The 10105-nt window shown below is 39.8% G+C and overlaps 1 protein-coding gene across 1 annotated transcript; it reads right to left on the bottom strand.

Annotated features, from left to right (window-relative positions):
• Window positions 1-699: 699 nt before the first annotated feature.
• LOC132149585 (cytochrome P450 2K1-like) lies at window positions 700-9170 on the bottom strand. The gene is made up of 9 exons (XM_059558964.1): window positions 8923-9170; window positions 8677-8839; window positions 8015-8164; window positions 7771-7931; window positions 7426-7605; window positions 7074-7215; window positions 6802-6986; window positions 1732-1873; window positions 700-1286 (listed from the first exon to the last, which is right to left on the bottom strand). The coding sequence occupies exons 1-9, from the start codon at window positions 9157-9159 to the stop codon at window positions 1099-1101; spliced, it is 1548 nt and encodes a 515-aa protein (XP_059414947.1). The 5' UTR covers window positions 9160-9170; the 3' UTR covers window positions 700-1098.
• Between the last annotated feature and the right edge of the window lie 935 nt (window positions 9171-10105).

The raw sequence follows: 10105 nt of genomic DNA, 5'->3' as shown, positions 1-10105 counted from the left end.
ATGGCGCGAGGGGGCGGAGACGTGATGATCGGCTCGGAATGCATTTTCAATGTGGACATTGAATTTTGCTACATTCATTGCGGGACATTGAATGAAAATGCAATCGTAAGTGTCTTGACTGAGAGTGTTAATGCATTTAAGAAAAATAGCATTTAAATGATAATTTGGCCACAGTTTTTGCTTGAACATGTTATACATATCTAATAATTTCTGTAATACATTTTCATTTTAATTTTGCAACTTATAAAGCGTTCAAATTAGTATTCATTTTACATATTAAAACTTGTGTATGAAATGGCAAATGAAAATTATGTAATTAAATTTTTCATTTTGCACCAAACGTTGCACAAATGTATTGGAAAATGTAAATGTAAATACAGAAATGCATTGTCATTTTACATATTGCATTGTCATTTTGCATATTACATCCCAAATTGAATATTGCTACCCATATGCTTCCATACAGTGCAGATGGTGCAGTCAATTTGATTTCTATTTCTATGAAAAACAAAATGACAGTAGAGGAAATTAATGTAATCGGTGTACAACTAAACACTGTGTAAACACCTGTTTATGTAACTCGGGATGGGGGGACCATTCCAACCGCTCCCGCGAGATTTTCAATCCCTGTGCAGCCCTCTAATTATCAACAAAGCTGGTTCAACAAGCTATATAAATAAGTGAATAATTTGTCATTCCTTCGTAAAATTGTTTTGTTTATTCCAAAAACCTACTTGATGACTGTATAAAAGTCATAATTATGGCATAAACAAATTAGAATTTGTCACAATAATGACACAAAGTAGCAGTCTGATTTCTGCGCATGCTCTGTGAAAGAGCACTTGTGCTTTGCTAGAGGTTATCCAGATAAGCATTCAGTGAATAAAAATCTGGCAAATAGACTCAACATGTTTTGTTACTATAGAACTAATACAACCTTTTTTATATTACGTATATTTTATTACATATATACATTTACTCAAAAGAATAAGTAGAAACGTGCAGAAATCATACAACTCATACTGAAAGGAACTGAGATGTTTGGCTTCCGTCTTATTTTTCTTTCTTCTTTTTAAGAACTGCTGATATTTTCATCATTCAGGAGCGTCTGATCGCACACAGCTTATGTGGAGACGGATTTAACGTTATTCCGACTACTCCTTTGAGATCCAGCTGATCTCCAGACACTCCAGGTGGAGTTGAGAAGCGGTAGCTCTGAAGGAGGGAAGTGAAGAACAGGAAGAGCTCCATCCTGGCCAAACTCTCTCCAAGACACATCCTGCGTCCTGTGTGAGAGAGTGAGTCAGTTGTATGGTCTGTTGGGCTTGAAATGCTGTCTATATAGGCAGCACACTAGCTTTTGGAACACAGCTAATGAGAGCTGCATGTCACTCTGTAACAGCAACAAGACACCTCAGCATTCTAACATAATAATGCAATGTGACAAAAAATATTAACAGGAGCTGTTTTCAACATATGGGCTAAGATTAAAGCATGGACAACTGCATGGAATCATGTGGATCCCTATTGAAATGACCTGCAAAATTTTTTGACCTGCAAAATTTTACAAAGCCGGAATAAACTTTTGCAAGATTTGTAGTCTGAAGAAGTCAGAGCTAGTTGCTGAAAGTCAGAGCCAGTCTGCAGATCCGGTAGTGTATGATGGGCAGAGAGACTTTTTTTTTTTAGCTTTTTTATTTAATGCGGAAATTAGATAAAAAAAAATAGTACCTGCAGAAAAGGGCATGAAAGCATATCTCTTCACAAACTGGCCCTTCTCATCAAGGAAGTGTTCTGGGTAAAAGCTGTTTGGTTTTTCCCATTCGCTTGGATCCTTCAAAACAGATGTCAGCAGAGGAAAAACAGTTGTGCCCTAAAAAATAGAGAGAAAAGATCAAATATTCAAGATGCACATGGTATCTTCTCTTGGCTTTTGTTATGTCTTATGGCTCTAGGGGTTTAAAAGGTAACGTAACAATATTAAGGATTTGGGAAGAGCATTTACCCGAGCCCCTGCCACAGCATAGCAACAACAAGGTCGCTGTTAAAAAATGTTTTATTAACAGCTCAGTAAATGCTGGGAGTAAACAATTCTAAAAGAATTATAAAATTAAGAGGGAAGCAAAACTTCAGGAGGGGGAACAATGCCAAAATAACAAACAAAGGTGTGTCTATTCTGGGGATTAGATTCTTTCTAAACCTGTCAAATGAAAATAAAATCAACAACAAAGTTATAAACTCACTCCCTATCTAATCCTCAAACCAGGAGAAAAACATGTACAGGACAAAAGAAAAAGGCACCCACCTCCCTACAGCTTCCAATAAGGGTAACAATCAAACAACAGAGTTAGTCAACTTCAGATTAATGAAGATAACTACACCGAACCCCAAAAGGCTTCAACAAACTGCACTAGGCCAGGCTGGACAAAGGGCATGCTCTGGAGAAAAGTTTTCAACTTCTTTAGTTCCTGCTCAGCTTTTTTACTGCTTCTCCTTCAGTTGGTAAGTAGATGCAGCTGGAAAAGGCAATCAGCTACCTGCCCGAGTAAAAAGAGTGGGAGGAGCCAGAGAACCAGGAGACACAGAGCGAGAGAAAAACAACAAGAGAACCATACAACAATACAGATAACACAATTGATTACGTCACAGGATGTAACACCTCCACCCATAAGTTACAAATAGTACCCCAATAAACATTTGTAAACTCATGAATTAAGGTTTAATAACAACATGCTATCATCAATTTACTTACCTAAATAATACACCCTAGACCAGGGATAGGCAACTCTAGTCCTGGAGGGCCACTATCCTGCAGAGTTTAGCTACAGTCCTCATAAAAACTCACCTGCCTGTATCTATCTAGTAATCCCGAAAACACTGATTGCCTTGTTCAGGTGTGTTTAATTAGGGTTGGAGCTAAACTCTGCAGGAAAGTGTCCCTCCAGGACCGGAGTTGCCTATCCCTGCCCTAGACAGTGCATCAGGTACAACATTCTCTGTATCTTTTCGATGTTGAATCTCGAGGTTATATTCCTGAATGATCATGGACCACCGCATCAGTCGCTGATTCGAGTTGCACATTCTCCCCAGGAATACTAGGGGATTATATACTTATCAATTCTCTTTTGTTAGTAGGAGTGAGGAAAATAAGTATGGCAGCAACCTTTTCCTCAATTGGCCTTACCAGGTAAGTAACTATGGCCTTACCAAAGTCGCACTTAATCTAGTTCAATGTCAATGATGCCCCAGATAACCTACAGAAAACTTGATTTAGACTATTCAGGTGGTCTTCCCAACTAGCAGAATAGACCACCACAACATCCAAGTAGGCCTCGCAATTGGTTACTCCTGACAGTACCTGTTGCATTAAGCCCTGGAAGGTCGCAGGTGCATTTTGCAACCCAGAAGCCATAACAGAGTACTGCAGAAAGTTGTCAGGGGTAAAAAAAATATATTAGATATTATATCAGATATGTCTGAGGCCCGCAGTGTGAGGGGCACCTGTCGGTAACCTTTTAGGAGAACTAACTTGGTGACGCAACGAGCAGAACCGACTCGATCAACACAATCCTCTATTCGGGGAAGAGGAAAAGAGTCAGGCTTGGTGATACTATTCACTTTGCGGTAGTCAGTACAAAAAAACGGTGGGTTGAGTTACACTTTTGAACGAGGAAGCACGGCGAACTCCATGGGCTCTGGCTAGGCTTAGCAAAACCATGTTGCAGCAGGTATTCAACTTCTGACACGGTTTACACGGTAGGGGTGTTGTTTTATAGGAGCAGAGCTACCTACATCAATATCATGCATGAGAACGGTAGTCTTGCTGGGGATATCTGATAACAGGGTAGGATATCTACTCATTAACTCGATATCTGTTCGCTGGTCATTTGGCAAATGAGCAAGATAGGCATCCAAGTCATTCAGGACCACCAAATTGTTTAGACGTGTACAGGACATTCGGTCTTCATGTACAACGAGGTTATCCTCCACAGGAGAATATGCTGCAGACAGCACAAGAGCAGCAACTGCAGGTGTAACATTGTCAACACAAGCTTTGGAGGTTTATTTTGTGACATAAGTCTTTAACATGTTCAGATGACACACTCGACTCTTTCTCCTATGATCTGGAGTTGAGATCATTTAATCAGTGTCATAGAGTCTCTTATCAACAGCATAAGGGCCTGCAAACTTAGCCTGCAGTGCTGAGCCTGGAACAGGAAGTACAAATAAAACTAAATCACTAGGTTGAAAGATACGTTTTACACTGGTTTTGTCGTAATGCAACTTCATCTTGGACTGCGCGGTAACCAAATGAGCTTTTGCCACCTCACAACCTTTATTGAGGCGTTCCCGGAAACCACTTACATAGTCCAAAATGTTGCTAGACACAGGATGTTTGGACAACAACTGCTCACTCAGCAATTACAAGGGCCCCCGGACAGTGTGCCCGAACACCAGCTCTGCAGAACTAAAACCCAATGACTCCTGTACAGTTTCCCTAATTGCAAACATTAATAATGGTACACCTTCAGCCCAGTCCCTATTAGTAATTATACAATATGCACGTAGCATTGTTTTGAGGCTTTAGTGAAAGCGCTCTAGTGCCTCCTGGGACTCTGGATGTTATGTACTGGAGAGCTGATGATAAACTCCTAACTCTGTTAACATTTGAGAGAACACCTTGGAAGTGAAGCTAGTACCACAATCTGTTTGGATAACTTTGGGCAATCCAAATGTTGAACAGAACTTAACTATTTCCTTCACAATGGCCTGGGCTTTAAGAGTATGGAGTGGCATGGCTTCTGGGAACCGAGTTGCAGCACACATCAGAGTTAAAACATATTGGTGCCCCGATTAGGATTTTGGAAGTGGCCCAACGCAATCCAAAATTAAATGCTCAAAGGGCTTTCTCACCACTGGAATCGGATGTAGTGGGGAAGATGGAATGGTCTGATTCGGCTTACCTGCCAGTTGGCAAACATGGCAGCATATGCAGAATCTGGATACACTAGATTTCAATCCAAGCCAGAAGAAATACCGGGAAATGCGTTTATAGGTTTTATTAACCCCAAAGTGGCCAGAGAGGGGATGCTCATGGGCAAGCTGCAACACTTGAGGATGATAATCAGCGGGTAAGACTATTTGATAAACAGCTAAAGCATCAACAACTTTGCCTGGCCTCCAACGACGCATTAAAACCCCATCTTCCCAGAAGAAAGCTATTCTAGCACTGCATGAACCATTCAACGGAACAGCTGCCTCAACACAGGGTGCTAGAGATGGGTCAGATCTTTGGGCAGCAATTAGGTGATCTTTGTCGAATTTCAGATCTACTGCTTCTGAATTAGAGTTTCCAGGATCAATAGACAAGGCTGGAGGTTTAATAAATAGGGTACACTCCAGAGAATCTTTTGCTGGACTCAGGAACAAGTCAGCAAGGTTCACAGTCTCTTCCCAATTCTGAGCCTGTGCACGAGTTACAGCACAAGAAGGAAACGCCAAAGGGAAATGAGCAGCAACATCAGGATCCATGCCCGGCTTATCTACCACAACCGGAGATGGAAAGACCTTACCAACCGCCAAGTCATTCCCCAAAATAAGGCCCACACCATCCAAAGGGAGCTCAGTTCGCACACCAAGAGGAACTGTACCTGTAACCAAATCAGACTTTAGATAAACCCTATGCAATGGCACCCTTACACATCCCAATTCAATTCCCCAGACCAACACATCTGTACTCTTAACTGACATAGAACAGCTTTCAGGAGTTGAAATGGCCTGAGAAAACGCCACACTTTTAGATTTCCCAGCAGCATACTTCTGCTTCCACACTTTACATTTAGAAATCAGGTGCCCTGAATCCAAACAATAGAAACATACACCTTTACTACCGAAGCGCCTTAAATCAGCTCTACGACCCTCTCGTGTGCGGAAGGGGAACAGGCTGAACAGACTTCCTCCGCAGATTCTCAGCTTCAATCTCAAGTGTTTTAAGCCTAATATCCCAATCTCCCTCAACTTCGACAGTACGGAGTTGTACTACTTTAATGTCATGTTCTTGTTTTTTCAACTCCAAGTCAAGCTCTTTTAACTTAACCTCAGTCATCGGATCTAGTCGGTATTCAGTAGGCAGATATGGACCAGATGCAGATGCCTCTCCTGCTGCTACATCCTCCCTTGACACATCAGGTGGTGAATCATCAGGAAAAATACCTCTAGTCACTAACTCTGTATACAGCACATCCTTAATCACCTGCTTAGTAGCACCTCCAGGCACAGTAACATTAAAGAAATCAGCAATCAATAACAAATCTCTTTTTTTGCATCGATTAAAAACATCTGTGGAAGGTGCAAGCGTAAACTCTATTAGGTCAAATTAAATTACTACACAATACTCTGCCCTCACCAACAAAAGAGAGAACCAAAGCTCACTTTCAACAGTATAGCCTTGATGATACACACATTCCAATTCTGCTAGATTCTGTGATTCTGCTTTTCAAAAAGCACAACAAATAGTTACTATCTAAAGATCCCGGACGAGCCCCCAAAATATGTTACGTCTTATGGGTCTAGGGGTTTAAAGGAAACGTAACAATATTAAGGATTTGGGAAGAGCATTTACCCAAGCCCCTGCCACAGCAAAGCAAAAACAACAAGGTCGCTGTTAAAAATGTTTTATTAACAGCTCAGTGAATGCAGAGCGAGAGGAAAACAACAAGAGAACCATACAACAATACAGATAACACAATTGATTACGTCACTGGACGTAACACTTTATATGTATTTATTCTTCTGACTGACCTTCTTGATGAAGTATCCATTGAAGGTAACATCACAGCTGGTCATATGAGGGAGATTCAAGGGTACTATGTTTGCCAGTCTCTGGGTTTCATGAATCACAGCATCTGTATATGGTAATTTCTTTCTGTCTTCCACCAGTGGCTGACGTCCACCGATCACTCTGTCAATCTCCTCCTGAACTCGATCTGCAAACAAATGAAAAAATGTTTTGTTGCTTTTGACTCTTACTGAATTTAGCATTGAGGAAATACTCTTCATATAACGGTTTTTACCCTGTATATGAGGGTATTTGGCCATAAGCATCAAACCCCAGCGCAGAGTCGTTCCTGTGGTGTCAGTACCAGCGACAAACAGATTTGTCACAGACATCATAAGATTCTCCTCATGAAAATATGAGTCCGTCTTGCCCGATTTCTGTCAAATGCAATTCACAAAATGCATATTTATACCCTTTACCACCATAAGCTAAAACAGACTTATTCAAAATGACAAGTGCTTGATGGAATAAACTCAACCAAACCCAGAATGAAAGTAGACATATTCAGATCTTGAGCAAACTGCTAATTTTCACCTGCCACCTGAATATTCAGATTATTACAGTAAACGGGATCATTGAAAACGCACCACATCGTTTTGTTTGCGGATGAGAAATGAGTCGACAAATCCTCTGCGGTCTACTGGATTCAGAGTCTCCAGAAGTGCCTTGATCAACTTCATCACCTGTTCTCTATTTTGGATCATATTTTTTACAATAATCCTTTTGTCTTTCAGTAATGGACCCAACCACGGAAATATGTTGTAAAGCTAGAAATTGATAATCGGAGACACAAAAGAGAATGTTATCTAGAGATGCACTTTCAGAAGTTTATTCTACAAAATGGGTGCCTTATATACATAAATAATTGATTGATTTAGTACCTGTGGACAAAATGCAGTTTCTGGTTAACATACAGTATTTATTATACTCACCAACATAGAAATTGATCCACTAATCCGAACATTTTCATTTGCTCTGTTGACCGTTTCAGTGAATCGAGGGTCAGTGTATTCAAATCTGCTGCCGTACACGATAGATGAGATGATGTTTGACACAGCGTAGTTCACAGGCTGTGTCGTGTCGAAGGGTTTTCCTATGAAGAGGAAACAACAAACTGTCTCTCAATGGATCTTATGAACTAAGAACATAATTGCATGTGTGTGTCTCAGCTTGTACCTTCAAACTTATCAAACTCTCCTTTCAGATACTGAATTTCCTCTATGATTTTCTCTTCACTTCCTCTCTTGCCCATCCCAAGGTCGCGAAGGTTGCTGAGAGTGAAGCGTCGCATTTCTTTCCAGTTCTCTCCATTGGAAAAGATGATCCCTGATAAACACAAAACCATCAGACAATGAGTCTGCTGCAACACTATTAGAGAATGATTATGCAGTGAGTACACTAACTTTTGACGTTTAGTACATATACAGTGTTAGATGTATTAAAAGCATTGTATGGCAGGTTAATTAATGATTAATCTATTTGCTAATTAATTTATATTACTTTAAATATGTAAAAACGTATTTTCACTAATTATTTATGAAAACCCATTTATACTTCTTGTTTAAAGACAGCATTCACTTTCAAGCAAACAGTCCCATAATAACAGCTTTTTAGGTTTTTCATTGTTACAGTGACTGGTTGTATCTATCCTTATAATTAGCTAATATCATGGCAAATTCAATGAAAATCTAATTTCTTTCAGTACACATTTAAGTACATTTCATTAGCCTGGAGAGGCCACGAAGGTCTGGAAGCTCGTGCAACATGTTTGTCTTGTGAAATTTCTAACATTTAAAGTTTGGACATTCATCTGTGGCAAAAAAAAAAAAGCATCCTACCATGCTCATCATTCATTATCCGGAAACTAGGTGCAATATCTCTATCGCCAAACTCTTCTGCATGATTCACTAGAGCTTCTTTGACCATTTTGTATCCAACTAGGACCACTGTTTTTTTGGGACCCAAAAACACTTTGAATATGTTCCCGTAGGTTTTGGAGAGCTGGAGGATGCAGAGAAAGACATTTACAAACAAATCTCAAAAGGTTAGGCTGCTATTACTGTTTAAATGTGTCAAGTTCTCACCTCACAAAAGCTGTCAAAGGGTCTCGTGAGATCAAGTGTCAGCAGGTTGCCCAACAGCGGCAGTGGTTTGGGTCCCGGTGGCTCTTTCCCTTCTTTCTGAGATTTGGATCCAGAGGAAAGCAAATACAAACCCAGAAGCAACAGCAAAGCTCCCAATAATGTACCTGTGCTGGAAAACTGCAGCAGTGACTCGACAAAAGACATTTTCTCTCTGAGCTTCTGAGCTCCTACACTCATACATTTATAGCAGCTGTGTACGGGAGGGACCCGTAAATAACAGCAAAAAAAGAAAAACAAAAGGGGTTGGTGTGATAACATCAGCATGTATGTGACTCCCTTTGGCGAATCATTAATCTTCTACAACCCGTTTAACCGAGACAGGAACATTCTTCAAGCAATAGAAGCAGTAAGTCAGGTTTACCACAATCACATACATACATATATACACACACACACATTAAAATAATAAGTTTAGCATTGTATTACTTGATGTAAGTTAACATGATGTGATTTCATTCACTATCTGCAAAACTCACACTGAAATGTTGTTGTGGTGTGATCTATTAATCTTGCCAATGAGACACAAAGTTCACGAGTGTATCTCTCACCTCTGTCACACTTCAACCTGGAGTGACCTGCTTTCACAGACCTGATTAGGCAATACAACATTTCGTCAGAGGCTTAGGGATGTAAAACCATGTGTCACTGAGTGGCCCTGTCAAGTCAACTCTCAAAAATGGGTCACAGGTATTTTCACAGATTATTTTATTTATGAGGTAAAACACATGAGTTAAAAAACAAAAAACTAAGCAAAACTAAAAAATTACACCAAAAATCACAGTGAATGAATTTATGGACAGATGTCAATTAAAGCATATTTAAAGATAAACGTGTTCTAATTATCAGCAGAAACGTCTACGAAGCTAAATTTTTCAATAAAAGGTCATTGTAGTCCTAGGCTGCTTTCATACTGCCTTTTATAAATTGGGAAGGTCGCTATTAGACTTTATTTAAATAGCCTATAAAATTAGAATAGGGTACTGTAAATTTTTAATTCTTTAAACAATCAGTAACAACATTCTTCATTGATTTATAATCTAACGGCAGGCCTCAAAATGTTTCACACACATCTCTCATCATTTACATAAATTTACTCAGAAGAATAGGTAAGTTACCTACAGCC

The sequence above is a fragment of the Carassius carassius genome, chromosome 9 (assembly GCF_963082965.1).
Source record: "Carassius carassius chromosome 9, fCarCar2.1, whole genome shotgun sequence".
Taxonomy (NCBI): domain Eukaryota; kingdom Metazoa; phylum Chordata; class Actinopteri; order Cypriniformes; family Cyprinidae; genus Carassius; species Carassius carassius.
This window is presented reverse-complemented; position numbering and strand designations above follow the sequence as displayed.